General features: G+C 40.3%; 2 protein-coding genes across 5 annotated transcripts in view; one reads left to right on the top strand and one right to left on the bottom strand.

Moving 5' to 3' along the window:
* The window catches only part of hrh2a (histamine receptor H2a), a 14,036-nt gene extending 10,438 nt beyond the window's left edge, over window positions 1–3,598 (bottom strand). For all 3 annotated transcript variants that reach the window (XR_002169949.1, XR_002169950.1, XM_019884134.1), the window contains exon 1: window positions 3,462–3,598. The gene's annotated coding sequence lies outside the window, so the exon portion shown is untranslated. The remainder of the gene's footprint in view (window positions 1–3,461) is intronic.
* Window positions 3,599–7,602: 4,004 nt separating this feature from the next.
* Window positions 7,603–19,841, top strand: part of dock2 (dedicator of cytokinesis 2) — a 108,773-nt gene continuing 96,534 nt past the window's right edge. For both annotated transcript variants that reach the window (XM_019884132.1, XM_019884131.1), the window contains exons 1-13: window positions 7,603–7,778; window positions 8,639–8,722; window positions 9,785–9,825; window positions 9,963–10,018; window positions 10,679–10,775; window positions 10,986–11,134; window positions 12,857–12,992; window positions 13,337–13,494; window positions 15,062–15,143; window positions 15,301–15,433; window positions 16,320–16,395; window positions 16,540–16,616; window positions 18,325–18,575. In XM_019884132.1, the coding sequence (XP_019739691.1) occupies window positions 7,736–7,778; window positions 8,639–8,722; window positions 9,785–9,825; window positions 9,963–10,018; window positions 10,679–10,775; window positions 10,986–11,134; window positions 12,857–12,992; window positions 13,337–13,494; window positions 15,062–15,143; window positions 15,301–15,433; window positions 16,320–16,395; window positions 16,540–16,616; window positions 18,325–18,575 (1,383 nt within the window). In that variant the 5' untranslated portion in view covers window positions 7,603–7,735. The remainder of the gene's footprint in view (window positions 7,779–8,638; window positions 8,723–9,784; window positions 9,826–9,962; window positions 10,019–10,678; window positions 10,776–10,985; window positions 11,135–12,856; window positions 12,993–13,336; window positions 13,495–15,061; window positions 15,144–15,300; window positions 15,434–16,319; window positions 16,396–16,539; window positions 16,617–18,324; window positions 18,576–19,841) is intronic.

Raw genomic sequence — 19,841 nt, 5'->3', positions numbered from 1 at the left:
TATGTGTACTCTATTTTTATTCCAATAGTGCATAAGTATGAGCATACACTTATTTGACACTTCATATTGTCAGTGTAGAAAGAAAAAAAGGTAAAGAAATTGCGAAATTTACAATCAGCATTCACTTTCACTTACATCAATTTCTTGGATCATGTCATTTATTTTGCTTGCTCCGTCTTTCATTTTGATCACTTTTAACCTCTCTTCCAGCATCAGAGCTCTTCTTGTCTTAGCTGCTTGACATCCAAAGGTCCTTTTGTAGCCATTTTAGCATTATAACGTCCACGCTCGTCTGAATCTAACAATAACAAATACTTCTGGACCCGGTGGCTTTTCTTTCCACCATCTCACTGTCTCTACCTAACCCTAACCCAAGACAGCGTTGCTCAGCTGATGTTCATGCAATGAACTTTTAAACCAGCCACACCTCGTAGTTCTAAATGGCCACAGTTAGCTTTCGAAGGCTAAAAACGTTACGCTAACTGGAGCGCTAATTAGCGTAATGTTTTTAGCCTTCGAGAGCTAACTAGGCCGTCTAGGACTACGAAGCGTCCCGTGGCTGTTTTTAGCATGATAACAAGTAAAGCATTCGAGGAAACGATCGTTTATTTGAATGTCCGTCGAGCCGCGGGACGCTTCATAGTCTTCGACGGCCTAGTTAGCTCTCGAAGGCTAAAAACATTACGCTAATTAGCGCTCCAGTTAGCGTAACGTTTTTAGCCTTCGAAAGCTAACTGTGGCCATTTAGAACTACGAGGTGTGGTTGGTTTAAAAGTTCATTGCATGAACATCAGCTGAGCAACGCTGTCTTGGGTTAGGGTTAGGTAGAGACAGTGAGATGGTGGAAAGAAAAGCCACCGGGTCCAGAAGTATTTGTTATTGTTAGATTCAGACGAGCGTGGACGTTATAATGCTAAAATGGCTACAAAAGGACCTTTGGATGTCAAGCAGCTAAGACAAGAAGAGCTCTGATGCTGGAAGAGAGGTTAAAAGTGATCAAAATGAAAGACGGAGCAAGCAAAATAAATGACATGATCCAAGAAATTGATGTAAGTGAAAGTGAATGCTGATTGTAAATTTCGCAATTTCTTTACCTTTTTTTCTTTCTACACTGACAATATGAAGTGTCAAATAAGTGTATGCTCATACTTATGCACTATTGGAATAAAAATAGAGTACACATACGTTTGTGTGCGTGTACACATACGTTTGTGTGGGTGGGTGTGTGTGTGCTTACATCTGAGACCAAATTTGCTACAGTGAAAAACCCCCTGTTGTGAAAAATTTCTTGCCGCAAACACGATTTCGTTGTAGAGGAGTTTCACTGTACTGTATTGCAAGACCAAAAAAATCAGGAAAAACACAGTTTGTACCTCAAAAATCTTCGAGGGATTTATAACCCAATGCATCAGTTTACTTCCTTGGCACAAAGATACCACAAGATGGTACTTTTATATTACAGTATACGAGACTTTGGTGTGAGCAAAAAAAAAAAAAAAAAAAAAAAAAAGCTAATAAACGTGTTTTTCAGCAACTTCCCCCCCACCCCCGCAGAAAAAAAAAAGTAAAAAGGTGCCTGCTATAAATCTAATTTTGAAGAACACTATATTTATAGCCCACATTCTTTCTACTGTCACTGAGGTCTGCGCTCCACCGTGGGCTTTTCTATTATTGAACATGTATGGATAATTCTCCGTCTTTTCAAACAAGTCAAGTGTTTGAATGTATTGGTGTGAGTGTGGCCTTCCAAAGGAAAAGCGACAACGAGTTCCTGTCGCTGTAACATGAACTGTGTTTATCTAATCTAAGAAAATGAAAACAACATATAAAGTGCAGTTAAAAGTCATGAAATATGCATTGGTGCTAACGAGTGGCACCCACACGGGGATCAAGCTCATTATGTTTCCTCTGACCTTAGCGCACCTTTGTTACGACAACATTGCAAGTTCCACATACAATGCCAGTGTGAGCAGATCCACATATAGCGGAGCAGAATCGACACATTCCATGTCTTGCTGTTGTGACGGTATAAACAGTAGTTTCTTTTCCCAGTGGATCAAAAGATAGGGGACCTTCTCATGAAATGTAATTGCTTCTCAATCAGTACGTAAGGAATTGCCGAGATATAATAATTGCTAATGTGCTCATCTCAATCTGAATTCTAACACATGCGCTTTACTTAATTTTTTTCCCCCTCATAGGATCAAATAAATTCAACTGTCTGATTATCTTTCTCGCTTGGTATATTTTTGCTTGCTTTTGTTTAAAAAAAAAAAAAGGCACCTTCTATTTTAAGGGCATTCTTGATTCCTGACATTTCTGGGGTTTCAAGCAAGATGTTGCGTAAGAATACATTGTCACATGACACAAGACACACTGCCCTACTTTATCTACTGGTCTAGAGATGTTTTTTTACACACATTTTCTTTAATGATGGCTTTACTACTATGTTAGCGGAGATTAGTGGAAGGTCCGTTCTGACTTGTGTACAAATTCAGTTTCTGCCACTACCTTTAGGAATTCCGGCATAAACCAGGGACACCATGTATGGGAATTTGACCAAATTTCAAGAGTCAATTTTTGTGTGGATCAATTAATGATACATTCATTCAAAATTACGTATTTAATGAGATGGTACAATTGCCCTCTGAATGTTCTATGTTCTTGTCCGTGTCGTATTGACAGTAGTAATGCTGCCAGAGGGTGTGAACGGTGTGGATAATCCCTAGCTCGACTTCCCACATGAGCTAATGTAACGTACTTCTGTAGACAGCAAACTATTTGATTTAATCTATCGTGCCTCTGGCTGCAGCCAAGTAGCACACTTCATTTTGCCTCATTGCTTCGAGACGCGATTAGTCCAGTCACCTGATTTCTTCACGAATGAATCGACCACCGTCCAATTTTTCCTTTTTTTTTTTCACTGGAAATACAGCTTGCTTATAGTTCATGGGTTCAATCTACACAAAGGGGTTCATATGTTGGATGGGCGCATTTTGTGGACTGATTTCCCAATGATCCTGTTTTATTTCAGACACTGTGCACCCTTTACATAAAGTTCGGCAGTGACTCACCTCACAGGTCAATGCTTCGCCCTTCACATTGCTATTGATCCCCGCTCATAATGAATTCTTTTCAACTACATGAGCTAGAAGAGCAGACTCAGATGGTATGTCACTCCCACACACACGGACGCACACAAACACAGACACAGACACACACCTGCTCTCTCGGGTTCTTTTATGGACATTTTTGCATTAAAGTCAGACGGTTTAGTTGCGTGGAGATGACAATCTATATTGGGATTTTGAAACCAAAACCAAACAATCTGATTATCGCACATCAACAGAATACATGGAGTATTGAAAAAGCCAACAATGATGTCACAATGCAACTTGCAACACAGTTTAAGAATGTTGGTAAGATTCTATAGTGAGGCAAATAGAGAGAGCTAAACTCACCGCACAGACCACATCGCCTCATATTGGCTCCTGGAGGGAAGCGAGTAGAACCACAGGCATGCTCATTATGTGTTTTGCGTGTGCATGTGTGTGTGTGTGTGTGTGTGTGTGTGTGTGTGAGTGTATGTGAGTGTGTTTGGAGACCTAATGAATCCGTGTGTGGGGAAGAAACTAGACAGAGGGAGCGCCACACTCTCTCTCTTTGTCTCCTCCCATTGCTCCGCTTCTCTCTATCTCACAGTAATTTGCATTCAGAGTGATTCCCATTACTGCTCCCATAAAACAACCATTTGCGGCAGTGAAGCACCAACAAAGTCTTGCCTTTTGTGGGTGGGTTGCTTTAAGGTCACCCTCCGAAGAACAGCACTATTTACACTATAATGATGTCAAAATAATCAATCGGGCATTCCAGTACTTCTTTCTTACTTTTTGAACTTGTCAGCCTGCTTTCAGAGAGGTACGTGCTGCCATCAACTGCTGAAAAAGCATCACCTGAATTGTACGTCGGCACCGAATTTTCGACATTGAAGTTCTCAAATGTTGAGCAACATTTGTCAGCTGTGCTACCAAGCTGGTATGTGTGCTTTTGGTTTTCCCGATATTGTAAAGGATCTTGGAATATTGGCCAGGTTTTTCCGGACCTGAATAATTGAATCGGCTCTTGCGTTCGTGATCTGCCTGCCAAGTTCTTCGTCCAGTCGCTGCCATTTTCATTCATTCTGGTTCCTCCATATATATTTGGCGACACTTTCTTTGACAGTATGAAAAATTAAACAAAGTTAAGCCAAAAGCAAAATCAATATTTAAATAGTAAATAAATTAAACATCAACTACTATTTCGATCGACATTTTCTATGCAAACCTTTCTGGTTTGCAAAACGTCTCAAGGGCCTGAACCCCTCACTTTCAACAATGCTGAGGGGTTGGCAGTCCTTAATAATTAAATTCTGAACTGACGCATGCTTTCTCGTAGCTTGATGGTCAAAAATGAAATAATAATATCTGTATTTATTATGAATGAAGTGATTCGACAAAAAAAAACTTCTAGGTGTCTTTCTGACCTCCTCACTTTCATGCCTCGAGCATTGCAGAGGTGTCTTTCTTTATGTAGGACAGTTCAGGCAAACAAATGTGACATTTAACCCCTTAAGCTGAGGGCCTGCTGAAAATAATATGAATAGTTCAAACTATGAGTCGTTTTTGAAATGTATTTGAATTCTGAAAGATAAAAGTGGAACATTTGAGGAACAGCATGAAACAAGGAAATAAAAACAAATGTATTATTTATTCGGGCAGGGCGGAGGTCGACTGGTGAGCGCGTTTGCATCACAGTGGCTTTACTGTGTGGAGTTTGCATGCTTGGGTTTTCTCCGGGTACTCCGGTTTCCTCCCTCATTCCAAAAACATGCATGGCAGGTTAATGGAACACTCAAAACGGTCTCTAGGTGTGAGTGTGAACGCGGATTGTTGTTTGTCTATGTGTGCCTGCGATTGGCTGGGAACTGGTTCAGGGTGTTCCCCCGCCTACTGCCCGAAGACAGCAGGGATAGGCTCCAGCACGCGCGTGACCCTCGTGAGGACAAGCGGATTAGAAGATGGATGGATGGATTATTTATTCATCAAAATGGTCCTCCACGGCGGCACCTTTTCTTTTTCCTCAGGCCACCATGACAGGGGCTTGAAGGGTAGGATTGTGCTTCGAAATATTATTCTTTTGTAAGAGACGCATCCCCATTGACAGCTAGCTGATGCACTTCCTTGTAAACACATTTGGTGCCTCAATGAGAGGCGAAACTGCAGTTATGCCATCTTCCTAAAGCAATACGCACACTGGCACGGAGTTTATAAAGTTATCAGTTTGAGGTGTGATTTCTGGGAATTTTCAGCTTTTGTTTCTGATTAGGTGGCACGGTGCTCCACTATTAGCACATGCACCTCTGCACTGTGCGGTGGATGGTTTGATAGAGTCCTTCCAGTGTGGAGTTTGCATGTTCTCCCTGTGCCTGCGTGGGTTTTCTCCGGGTACTCCGGTTTCCTCTCACATTCCAAAAAACATGCATAGTAGGTTGACTGGACACTAGTCTAAATTATCCCTATGTGTGATTGTGAGTGCGAATGGTTGTTCGTCTATGTGTGCCCTGCGATTGGCTGGCAACTAGTTGAGGGTGTACCCCGCCTACTGCCTGATGATAGGCGCCAGCACGCCTGCGACCCTCGTGAGGAGAAAGTGGTTCAGAAAATGGATTGATGTCTGAGATTAGTTGTTTTTCTTTTTTTTGGGGGGTGGGGGGCGGTTGAGGGCGGGGGATTCTTTCAGGTTATCTGAAACAAAAGGGTGAGTTGAAGTTAGCATGTCACAGTTGCAGGTTTGGTCTTTGAATCTCGACTCCAGCCTTCCTGTGCGGAGTTTGCATGTTCCCCCCATGCTTGTGTTTTCTGTTGGTACTCAAGCTTCCTGGAGCTTGTCTCTATGTTCCCTGCGATGAGCTGTCAACTAAATCAGGATTGCACCCTGCCTGTCAGCTAGGATACACGCCTGCTTACTTAATAAGGGTAAGTCTTATAGAAAATGGATTGATGGAAGAAATGACAAAAAGAACCGTATGTATGTGAACTGACTCTATGTCCCACTTTGTATTTTTGCATAGTCACGAAATGAGAGAATATCTGCGCATTCCTCTTTTATGCTACAAAATTCATGCTGAAATAGACAAACTGTTGTATGCATACATGTCCTGGTTTCTCCTGTGAGAATTTTAATGGCCATCATCACTTTTGCCACCTCTGGCCTTTTCCTTTGTCTGAGTCATGTTCCACCTATGGCTATATGATTGAGTAATTATCAACATCACAGTCCAATCCACTGTGCCTTCACAAGTTATGTCTCATTTTTGTTTCCATAACAACAGATTTCCATTTTAGTCTACTTTTAGTAGAGTGTCAGTATTGCTGAAAGATACCACTCTGCCACTCTCCATCAAAACCTGTCATAACCCACTAGTTCGATGTTTATCTCAGCATATCAACAAGTATTTCGTCCAAAAGCAGGAATTGCCTTCTATATTGTTGTGAAGAAGATGTATGGATATTGTGGCTTTGTCACCACTACATTACGATGATGAGCTATTACCATAAAGCCCAGTTTGTATTAAAAGGTGGGCTCTATGGTAATAAAGATGCCCTTACACGATTCTTATCTCATGACTTATCTATGGTACCTTGACTTATGAGTTTATTTCATTCCGTGACCAAGCTCGTGACTCAGTTCAAGCAGTATCAATAAATGCCATTAATCAGCTCCAGACCCCCAGGAAACACTCCATTATTTGTGACATGTATTTTGTTTAAAAATAATAATACAAATGATAAGATTCATAATAACAATAAGTCATAGAATGTAGGAAAAATAACCTGATTTTGTGAAGTCATTACTGCACGTTGGGACAGTCGTTGCAACAACTTTAGTGTGGTAGGTCTGCTTTTAAGGGGCTGGGCCTAAGAGCAGACATTATGGGCTGCTCTAAAGTGACGCGCTAAACAGGAGATCGAAATCCCGCAGCGTCTTTTTATGAGAGTTTATGAGACTGTAAATACACCAGTTGAAACGATCTTTGTGGTCTATTTCTTATTTTTCTCAACTGTTGAAGAGAAAACACTAACGCTGCATACATTATCTTCCACACCAGCAGCCAGGCAGATTCTCAAAGTCTTCATCTTTTAAAGTGGGCTGCCTCCCGGAAAGAGTGCAGCTGAGGAGAAAGCGGGGTGAGCCGAGGCTGCCATTTAAACACATGCGTCACAATATGTTCTGTCAGTTTGGACTTGAAACACTTCACTTCAAGCTTCGGAGATGATGACCAAAGAGAAGAGGTGCGTGTGCTGCACTCATAGGAAGAAAGACATTCGCATTCATGACTGTAGGTGTGCAAAATCACATCACATCAAAAGAGGCAGCACAGACCCTATTCTACAGACACGATGACATTTTTCATCATGGTGAACGACTCTGAGCCCTATTTTTGCAGAATCTATCATACAGGTTTGTCAATCTAAAATGAGCACGTTGGAAATAATGCAAATGCAAAACTCGGTAGGACTCCACCTTGTAACCACTTCCTCTTTAGGGCCTGAAGGCAGGAAGAGAAGAGAAAAGAGGAAGAGGTAAAGAGAGGAGGAGGGCTGACTACTTTCAGTTTGGATAAAAAAAATTAAAAAAAAAGTGAAACGTTGAACAGGCACCTTAAAAACATCCAAAGTGAGCACAACAAGAAAACATGGCTCCTTGGACAACAACCACCATGGAGCGATATGGTGTAGGTGAGTCAATTTGTGGCCATTCGATCATACATATGTCTGTGCGCTTGCAGACATGATTATTGCTACAATGCGTATGTTCTTAAGTGTGATGACGTACTTGAGATGCAAAGACTAAGAAGAAGACAAAGGCACCACTGGATTACTGCTAAGCAGGATGTGAGCAGGTGCGAAAGAGCCTCTGGGTGAACGATCAAAGAGCACCGCAACAAAATGTCATATTGCGACCGATTGCATGAATTACCAGTTGAGGAAATGCTGGAGCAAGTGACTGTTAGAGCAAAGGTTCACTCTCCTTTTTCAGAAAAAAAAGCATTGATTGAGTGACTTTTTATTGTACCTTCTGTGTGGACTATAATCCACGTTCATGTCTTTTTGCTGTATTCAAGGGCAATTTATCTCTTTCGCCTGCATTGACTTTCATGCTCACATAGGTAAATGTCAGGAAGTAGAAGAAGGAAGGAAGTTTAATAGCCGAACGCTGTAACCGTTGCTGTTTGATATGTAAAGAGAATATCAACAGTAGGTAACAACTGTGTAAACCCATTAAAACCTCATCCATCCGAGACTGTCATAAGATCTTCCAATTTTAATAGGACTTGCGCAAAGGTCAGTGCTTCCTTTGCAACAGATGGCTTTATGTAACCCATTTTGTCCAAAACATTTTCCATTATTCAACTTCCCACACAATCAACTAAAGGTTGAATGCGCATATACTTTGAGCTGAGCTTTTGACTTTTCATCTCAAAGATCTACTTTACAAGCTGTGCAAGAGCTTCCTATTCACCCATGCGCATCCTCTGCAAGATTCCTTCCTGGCGCAATCCTTTGAGTGTTTTACAGTTTTTTTTTTCTTTTTTCAGCCAAGTGGAACTTTGCTGGCAGTGGAGAAAATCAACTTTCTCTGGAGGTTGGGGATGCAGTCTACATCCAGGAGATTTGCGATGGTACAATATAGTATCTGACACAGCACGTTACACGCATGTCATCATTTCTTGTTTTTATGTAGTCGTGAAAGGTTTCGTCGGATCACATGCTGATCGCATTTTTTTACAATACAGTTTAAAATATCGGATGCCAAATAACACGTGGAAAATAAGTAGACATCCATTTTCTTTGCTGTCATGCCAGGTGAGCTTGAATCTACCCAGCTGCCTTTGGGTGAAAGGCCGGGTACACCCTAGACTGGGCGCCAGTCAATCGCTGGGCACATTATTGACAAACAAAACACGCATTGAATTACGCAATTCATCTCTATGTGAATGTTTTTGGAATGCGTGAAAATGGGGGAGAACATGCAAACACCATATATGGAGGGCTGAGCAGAGATTCAAGCCAATTAGAACCTCTCAACAGTGAGGCAGACAAACAAACAACTGGGCAGTTGTTTGTTTGTCTGTTTTTGTTGGGAATGACAGCCACGTTTGATTTTAAAACACTTTAGACTGAGTGTGATACAGGAACGTGGTAGCATTCTTACTCTGACAAACAACACTAAAATCCAGAGATGGGAGGACTCTGCTGGTTAAAAATGTCAGATTTTTTTTGGGGGGCGCGGGGGGTGATTCAGCATGGTGCCACCCGAGGGCAAAAATTGTGTGTGTAGCAGTGGTGAGCATAAAACTAATAAAAAGAACAGTGGCTTTTTTTGTGTTGCATAATATTTTCATTTGGGGTTCTTGGTTTGTGAGCTAAACTGTTTCTAACAGTCTAGGGAAATGTTTCAGAAGTGTGACTGGCAAAAGTCTGTATGCACTTAAACTTTTGGTTTGGCTATAAAAAAAATAAATTTGTGTTGGATATGATGTAAAATCACATTGAAACAGAGAACTAATTCCTTCAATGTTCACAATTGTGACTTAACAGACACCGAAATAAAACTTCTGGTTTGTCCCTTCTGTATTCAGATTGACGTTACAAATTTTAATCATGCTTTGTATGTGTGTGTGTGTGTGTGTGTGTGTGTGTGTGTGTGTGTGTGTGTGTTTCTTTTAAATGTATTCTTGTAGGTTGGTACAAAGGCTACCTGGCCAGGAACAAAGCCCATCAGGTAACAACTGATGCACTGGCTCTTGCATTATGAAAGCTATAATGATATATTGATATTTGAGCGATCTTATGCTCTAGTTCTGCCTTGACAGAAAATCATTTTTAAACTAATCACTGCCCTCACATTTTGCACTCCAGGGCGTGTTTCCTGCCAGTTTCGTACACCTGAAGGAGGTAATTGTTGCACATCGAGGGTAAGTGAAGGTTGAATAATAAACGTCATCGTTGCTAGTTGGTGGTATTAATTTGGGGCTGAGAATTGATCTGCTCTGTTTGCACGGGAGGCAGCTGCAAATTCTACTGGACTGCTATCGTTTCTACTTTGTCAGAAATGGGCAACTTAAATGCTAGAGGGGTCAACAATTTTTCATCAGTGCTACTGGGTGTCCACATGGGACCACGCACTTCCTAACCACATGTATGACAAAAAGTGGTGTTTTGGGAGATCTGAGGATTCCCCTTGAAATCAGAGCTAGCCTCTGTATTGTAAATATATTACACACCCCTGTCTCCATTCATCCATCCATCAATCCATCCATCCTTTGCTTTGCATGTACGTTTCATTTTATATTGCAGCTTTGACTTTAATATAAATTTACTGTATGTATATATTCAAATAGTTGCAATCATAAAGCACTTTCCCCACTATCATTATTTTTTTTATAGTAATCTCAGAGGAAGCAAACAATTAAACTGTGAATGTTGTTTTGATCACACACTTGCAGAAAAAAAAAAGTAAACGGCCCCTGTAAATTACCATGTGGTTCCTTGCTCAGTAAAGGGTTGAAACATATGAATTTACTGCAGACACATAAAATATATTGGTCGTTATACTTCAACTTACTCCCACACAGAGATGAGGAGGTTGTGCTGTCTGCAGAGATGCCTCTAGTGAAGGAGGTGACCATGACGCTGAGAGAGTGGGGCAGCATATGGAAGCAGCTCTATGTGGTATATATAAACACGCCTGCCTACACACACACACACACACACACACACACACACACACACACACACACACACACACACACACGACCGCAACCACGAAAACCGCACACACACACACACACACACACACACACACACACACACAAAGTGTATGAATTAGACTAAATAAAGTTGAATAAAGTTGTGCTGAGGGCCATGCGTTGACTTGTGCAGGCCAACAAGGAGGCGCATGTGAAGCAGGTGCAGAGGCTTATGTGGGAGCTGATGGAGTGGCGTTCCCAGCTTCTCTCTGGAACACTGCCCACTGATGAATTCAAGGAACTCAAGCAGAAGGTCATCTCTAAGATTGATTACGGAAACAAGTATGTGAAACAACTTCACCCAAAACAATTCATGTTGTCTAGAATAAGTGTAGTTTGAAGTATTCATCACCCACCCCCCCACATCTTATGATATCCCGACAAGAGCTGTATCAAATATACTCGTCTTCCTGCTTGGCTCGCGTAGTGTAGACCCTTGCCGCATCACACTGCCTTTGCGTCCTTTCTTTTTCTTCATAAGCTCATTTTCCCCCTCTTTCTGCTGGTCTTTCCTGGATCCTTTTATGTCTGTGGAACTGTACTATTTTCCTTTTTTTTTAAGTAAGTCGGCTGAAGTGATTTCTTTTTTTTTCAACATTTTTCATCACCACTGGAAGACAACGTGAGCACGGCCTGGCAAATTAGCACAAGACAGCTGTTAGCAGCAAGGCTGCCTCCTCACGATAACCTGAGCATGGCCTGCTAATTAGCACAAGACAGCTGTTAGCAGCAAGGCTGCCTCCTCACGTTAACCTGAGCATGGCCTGCTGTTTAGCACAAGACAGCCATTAGTAACAAGGCTTGACGCAAGATGCCGCCCTTCTCCACTGAAGACTTTAACAAACTTCTCCAGATGATGGCAGTGCTTGAGATGAAAATGCACCATCTCAAAGTGTTTGTGGAGATAAATGGACAGTCTGGGACTTAAACCGTGTTACCAATATTTCAAAACAGTGGACACAAGCATTCTTACAGAAACATAGTTAGCTCCACGGAGGTAGCGTAAAGAAACGGCAATAAATCGTTAATCAGAACCTCGCTGGAATTTGCTGGGAGTGAAGCAAAAAGATATGAGACTTCGGTCAACAGCCAGACCTAGCATCAACAAGTTCATGAAAAATCTCCTGTGGAAGGCCTCTTCAACACCAAGCAAGCACTTGTGGACAGTGAGCAAGGTCAATAATCTGACAGTGACAGGGCATATTGGCAGTCCTTAAATACATGGCATGGCATGATTGGTAACCAAAAACACCCTTCAATTCAGCTGGAACAAAAGAAACACAGGGCATGACATATAATTCCTCATTTTATTAAACTCAGATACTATTTATTCAAGCCCTTCAATCTTATACTCGCTGTTTATAATAACGTGCAGTCAGCTACAGTATGAACTACTTGCCAATAGAATATTACGATTATGTGTCTGTGAGAACCCTGAGGCTCGTTTAAACAAATTGAAGCTTATATATTTTTTTTTGCTTATTGTAGCTTTGCATTCATTATGCAGCCTATTTTTTTATACCGGTATATTATATTTGTGGGAAATTGCTTCTAAGTGCGATAGAAATGTCTCAATGTGTCCTTCTGGGCACTGTTAATTTTCTGGTGATTTCATTGTTGTGTTCTGAACGCATCAATGTATTGTTAAATGTTTTTGAATGGTACAATATAAATATAAAGTATCTCAGATTATAATGATGCATCAGCTCAGGATAAATCTGCCTTTGCTAAGATAATGTGGCGATTTGTTTATTTATTTGGCACTTGGAATATTTGGAGTGCAATTTCATGCTCCAACTGCAATATTAAACATAGTTACATGAACACTTTTCTGACAGAGTCATATTTTCATCACACCATGCACGTGTACTGACTGTTAAAGACTTGCGCAAGTACTATGTAGAGTTTATTGCATACAGCTATTTTAACATTTCTCACAATAAGAAAAACCAGCAAGAATGCATTCCTTAATCATTCCATCTTTTCTACTTTGGACCGCTGCAGGATTTTGGAGTTGGACCAGGTGGTTCGAGATGACGATGGGAATATTTTGGACCCAGAGCAGGCCAGCGTCATTAGCCTCTTCCGAGCCCACGAGGAGGCCTCTGCTAAAATCAATGAACGCATTAAAGAGGAGCAGGTGAGGGAAAGTTAAGAGAAGACCATTCCGATTCTTTGAAATGCATTCCGTCTTTAACAAAGGCATGTTCAAATTAAAATGCATGAAAACGTTTCTATGTGCATTTTACTTGCTAATCATGTCTGGAGCGCTAATTAATCATTTCAATATAAATTGGATGGGTTTAAATTGAAGTCCGTCTGGCCTGCTTTCCATCTCAGCAGCAATTCATTAGCCGTATAGGATGAACTCTTACGCCCTTGTGTGGAGAACTTCCCTAACTATGTCAAACACTGCTACTGGTGAATGTGACAGGCATCATCTGAAATGCCCCCAAGCTAACTTTAAAATGTTTTACTTTGCAGTCCAACATTCAGACAGAACACAGCGGCTTCTCAGCACGCATCCAGTCCTCACCCACACACAGCCTCTATGTCTTTGTCAGGAACTTTGTGTGCCGTGTGGGAGAGGATTCAGAACTCTTCATGTCTCTATATGACCCGAACCAACAACAAATCATCAGGTATCACTGTGACAAAATTCCTTATCTCACACATATCTATCTATCTATCTATCTATCTATCTATCTATCTATCTATCTATCTATCTATCTATCTATCTATCTATCTATCTATCTATCTATCTATCTATCTATCTATCTATCCATCTATCCATCTATCTATCTATCTATCTATTTCTCATTTTACTTGAAAACACACACAGCGACTCCATCCGTACACCAAATCTGCCTTCTTGCGCCTACTTCATGAAGAAACCTCACAAAATAAATAAAAACAACAACAACAACAACAATGGTACGCCAGAAATAAGAAGGTGAAAAAGACAAATTACAATGCTGCACATCTTGATTGGCAGGATGTGGAGGTTGCTTCACAGTGCTGATGCTACGCCCTGTCATTCACTGTCATACTGGCAAGATCTTCCTCAGCCTCCAGACACGCATGCACAAACTTTCTTTTTCTTCTTCTCTTCAAATCTCAGTTCACCAAGAAACCTGTGGCAGCTGTTTATGTCACCATGTGTCCAGTTCCAAATATTTTATCTACAGTACCTGATCTGCAATTTACTGTATGTATGCCGGACGGCATGCAACATCATTACAACGAAATAGAGTGGCACTAATACAATCAAAATCATGCGTCTTGGAAAAAGCAGTTGAAGAGTCTGAGAGTTGTTCTTGTTGTTTTTGATACTTTGGCTCGTAAACTGTCCAACTCTATACACATTATTTCAAAATGAAACCAAAATACATGATTGTTGAGGACCCCGATGCATCCAACCACTTTCCTATCCCCTGTGCATTCGATGATACTGTACAAGTGGAAGAACCAGCAACGAGATTGCGTAGTGGGTCACCCTAGTGGGAGAGTTGGACAATTACACTTTCATCAACCTTGAGGTATCAATCCTGAAAAAAAAAAAAAATACAGAAGCAGATCCTGTTTTTGGTCTGTGAGGTTATCTAGTCTACTTTAAAAGCGCACGGATTGCAAACATCTAAATGAATTCATTTCTGTTTCCTCTTTTATGCGATCCCAAAAGCTTGGACACACTTGTTTATTGCTGAACGTGAGATTTGTTTTGATACTGTACGATTTATAGAGTGCTGTAAGTACATCTATATGAATTGAAATGTTGCAGTTCGTTAGTACTTAAATTAATTACAAAAGTAAATCTAGATATGTTTCAGTTTTTTTTAACAGAACTTGTAAAATAAATTGAGCTTTACACAATATTCTAATTCATTGAGATGAACCCAGAGTAAATCCAACAAAAATTTAGCCTGTGTAATCGTAATCAATAATAACCTACAGATGTCATTTGTATGGGAAGTACCCTCACCTAACTGTATTAACCGAACTAAATTATTTTTGAAGGTATGTATACAGAAATAACTACAGAGATTATTATTAAAATGTACTTGAAAAGAGATTATCATAATTATTATTATAGTTTTTTTTTTTTTTTTGCAACTTTCTACCTCATTTGGAGTAATCTGGACGAAACACTATAGTTCTGGTTGGCTTCTTTTCCATGTGCTGTATTATTAAATGTTCTCTCTTCTGCAGTGAAAGCTATCTAATTCGGTGGGGCAGCAAAGGCTTCCCAAAAGAAATTGACATGCTCAACAACCTGAAAGTTGTCTTTACGGTAAGTAACCACAAGGGGGCAATGGTACTCTTTTAGTCGTTGAGACTCTTCTTCCTCTTCCCTGAAATTGCCCATATACTACCTTTTATTGGACTGTTTGTTGATTCTTTCACTGTAATTGGCCTGTGCCCTCAAACTGTGGGTGTTTTCCTGTCAGGATTTAGGGAATAAGGACCTGAGTAGGGAGAAGATTTACCTCATCTGTCAGATAGTCCGAGTTGGCAGGATGGACCTGAAGGAGAGCAGCAAGAAGTGCACTCAGGGTCTCAGACGTCCTTTTGGAGTGGCAGGTACAAGACAAAAGTTTCTCTTCTCTTCTCTTTTTTTAAATTCTATTAAAGAAAAAGATATATGCCCAATTCATTCTCTGATCACCTTTGTATTTCAAAACAACCGTATCTCAATTAAATGGATCCAATATCATGAATGGAAATCTGTTTCAGCCACTCTCAGAAAATTCAAAAAAAAAAACAACCAAATGTAATTTTTTTTAAATGTAATTTTTTTTCCTCAAGAAAAAATTACGCTCAACAATATTACATTGTATAAAAATACAGTATTAACATTTGCTGTCCACTTAACCTGCAAACATGGAAGCTGCAGTGAGCAAGGAACAACATGTAGGCGCACATGATCTGGGCCTTGAGTTTGACACCTGTGCAAAGCAATAAGAGGCGGTGACGAGTCCAGGGTCTACCACCCCGCTTGCCTGAAGTCAGCTAGAATTGTCTCAAACTCACCAGCCACACTGATGAGAAAATAAAGCAAAAAAAGAAAATGGATGCATGAATAGACCCAGTATAAATTGTTGTCTATTTCAGTCCTGCCATTGACTGGGCAACAAGTCCAAAGTGTATTTTGCCTTTTGCCCAAAGTTAGCTGGGATCTACTCCAGCACACCCGCAATCCTACTGAGAACAAACGCGATAGAAATTAATACAAATAAAAATGTTGCAAGTTCGTTTCACTTTTACTGTTGCCCTTAAAATTCAACTCTTGCATTATTAACAATTAGACCTTGTATAGTGACACTGTGTAATTGTGAGCTGCCATGTCATTTTTTAACGCACAGACGTTAAAAAAATATATACCGTTCCGAAGTTCAGGCAAATGTTTTTTATTTATTTCCCGCTATGATATTATCACCAGAGACTTAAAATTTTTCTTGTTTCACAGTGATGGACATCAGTGACATCATCAAAGGGAAAGTTGAATGCGATGAGGAAAAGCAGTTTTTCATCCCTTTCTTCCCGTATGTGCCCATTCTTCCTTTTCGTAAATCCTCAGATCTTTGAGAAAACCAGATGTCATTTTGTGTGCAGAAAGACTTCCGACTCATTTCGATTGAGCGGTAATGTATTCATGCTTGTATGACTATGTGTGTCTGTGTACGCAGCCTTGTAGCCGAGAACGACTTTCTCCACACCTTTCTGAACAAAGTGACCACGTCCCGGGCGGACAGCGGTGGCCAAGGTACTGTCGTCCACTGGCACTTTTGGTCTTATGTGAGCACTCATGCCATCCATGTGAAATGCAGAGAAAAAGGCCCTATTTGTTCTTTTCCAACTGCTCTGCGAGTGACGACATTATATGGCTCTTTCAGCCAATATTTTCAGATTACTTCCTCGATATTTTCCCCCACCTTTCTTACCTCAGAGCAGGAAACATTTGTTTTTGCTGCCAGTCTTAAAGCCCTGAACACCCCCTTGATATGAAAGGAGCAACTGGGGCCACTGGGTATCTTTTTTTTTTTTTTTTTTAATATATTCCTTGCTGACATGCTTTTTGCCTCTGACATACAGTGAAAATGGGTGCCGTGAAACCATAAGTCATTGATTTCCATCATTCATAATCATTAAGGAGGACATATTATGAAAAATCCCCAAGAAAGGGCACATATGTTTAATTAAATCCACCAAATTGCCCAGAGATTTGAAAGTCAGGTAGGGTAGGACCAGCTCACTCAACCCCTTAATGAGGACAAGCGTTATAGAACCTTTAATCCCTCACTGAGTCACGGAATGGACTTGAGAGGTTCCACTACAATGGTTAGCCGTAAGTCTTTCATCCCTTGCTTTTCATCCATTCCACAGCTTTGTTTCATTGCATCATTTCACTCGCAGAGCAGTCTCCTTTCATGTTTTTGTTTCACTTTTAATGTTAAAATATTACAAAGTACTGCTCATGCCATGTGAAATTCTATCCCATTCTTTTACCGTCCCACAACCATAGTGAATTGCCTCCTAACTGTGTTTCATAAATGGGGTTTAAAAATGTTCAACTTTAGACATAATAATCTCGTTTCTTCTTCTGAATTTAGAGGCCATAAAAGTTTGTGTCCGTAAATTGTAGATGAAAATGGAATTGTATAATTACGCGGTTTTCTCACTGTGATTGGTTTGTACGCTGTAAAACCTCCGACACTACCTAACCCAGTTGCCGTGTGTGCATTGAACTTCTGCCTCTATGATATGACTGTAAGATTTTCAACTCTGATTCAGCTTCTCATCAAGAGCAGGTCACTACAGATAAAGAAAAAAAAATCCTCCTTTTAAGATCATAATTCTTTATTCTCATGAAACTTTTAAAGTTTTATATTTTGTCCTACATCATCAACAAACTCTACAGTGCAGCAATTATGGCAATTCATTGCCAGAAGAAAAAGTGAATTGATGGGAGTACAATTATACATAATCAGATGTACAGCTGCAGAAATATTAATAATGGGATACAATGACAAAATAAAAAAAGTCTTATAACTGTACTGTTTACAAACGTGATATTCTTACGCCTACCTTTTTGGGCTTTGTGATTGAGAAGCAAATCTGAGATAGGAGGAAAAACACTTCCATACACAATTTTCTTAGCTGGTGAAGATAAATATTGAAATGGCTGTGTTGCGCTCGACTTGAATTGACTTTGCTGAACTTAATCATGTCATGTAAATTGCAAGCAGCTGTCCAAACACAGAATACAATTTTAGAGTTGTTGATGAACCCCTGAGCCCCATAATTCTGTACGCTGTATCCAAAGCATGGCAACTCTGAGAGGCGGTCTGAAATCGTGACTAAGAAATTCAACAATTCTTCTTCAAATGTTCTATAATAATTTTCTTGTGTTTAAATTAGGGTTTTCTGAGTTCTTTTTCCGAAACCACACATTTAAAATCTGGTCTTTTCAGGACTCTGGGTGACCATGAAGGCTCTTGTTGGCGACATTGTCCAAATTCGCAAAGAATACCCTCACCTGGTGGATCGCAGCACGGTGGTTGCGCGCAAACTGGGCTTCCCCGAGATTATCATGCCGGGAGACGTGCGCAACGACATTTACCTCACCCTGCAGGGCGGTGACTTTGACAAGTACAACAAGACCACACAGAAAAACGTGGAAGTCATCATGTGCGTGTGTGATGAGAAGGGCAAGGTCGTACAGGTGAGCAGCAGAAGGCCTGATGGGAAAATCAGAGGGCCTCAACACCCATCCGCATAGTAATCTAATTCACTGACAAAATAAATAAAATTACCTGAAGATAATGATGCATAATTTTGTTTGACATTTAACTTTCAGAGGTTTTTTTTTGCAAGGTAGTATTTGCCAAATAAACACATTCAAATGATCAATTTGCTATTCTTTTCCACTGAACTTAAGTTGCATAATGCAATTCGGCACAAGAACTGTATTTAATAAAATAAAATAAAGTACAGTGGACCCCCGCTATTCGTGGAATATAGGGACCATGGCACCCATGAAAAGCAAAGATTGTGATAATTTACGCCCATTGTAATGCAATGGCGCGGGTTCTTTTTTTTTTTTAACCCCATAAAAGGTCTTCAAAAACCACTGACGATTTCCAATATGTGAAAAACGAGGGAGTAAGGAGATGAATAAACAAACAAAACCCAAAAAGTATTGGGAGAAAAAAAGTCTGAATAGGCGAAAAAGCGGTTGTCGAATTGCGACTATGTTTGGGTCCACTGTAATATCTTTATTATTAGTATATAATGGAAGTGTGCCGCATCTTACTGAGTGTTGCTTCTAAAATTTTACATTGACTACAGTATGTGGCTAGTGTAATGCATATTTTCAAAATTTTGATTGAATATTATTTTGGTGGAATTATTTAATTTTTCTGTAAACCTAATCCTTACCCTCTGAAAAATATACATTCAAAATAAATCAAGCCACAAGGAAAACTACTAGTGCCGATTCTTACACTATTGGGCCAAACCTCCCAAGTACCATCAGTAGTCGCTCAAACTTGACAATGTAAATGCCGTGGTGGTTTATTCACCTGACTTCCGTGCAGGCAGCATGCTTACACATGCACGCACGCACGCACGCACGCACGCAGATTAACTACAGTGATACCCTTGATTTATGAGCCTTCCAACTTGTACATTTTTTTGATTTATGAGCCATCACTTGGACATATTTTTTTGTTTTGTCTTGCCAGCAAATATTAGACATGAGGGAGCTTCAGTCACTTAACCATTAGATGGCGGCAGTGAACTTCACGACAAATTGTGCACTTTACACTTTGTGTATTTAACCGACCCGCCCAACTTTGTTTTACAGAGGTCTGCTAGCCTAATGCTAACACATAATGGGAAATGCCATACTAGTCACCATAGTTGAGCTAATAAACCCATAGTGATGTTTTGGTAGGTGTAAACCTTTGAATAACTGATATCTGAAGAC

The sequence above is a fragment of the Hippocampus comes genome, unplaced genomic scaffold (assembly GCF_001891065.2).
Source record: "Hippocampus comes isolate QL1 unplaced genomic scaffold, H_comes_QL1_v1.1 scaffold156, whole genome shotgun sequence".
Taxonomy (NCBI): domain Eukaryota; kingdom Metazoa; phylum Chordata; class Actinopteri; order Syngnathiformes; family Syngnathidae; genus Hippocampus; species Hippocampus comes.
The sequence above is the reverse complement of the archived record's forward strand: the minus strand, read 5'-3'. Positions and strand labels throughout refer to the sequence as shown.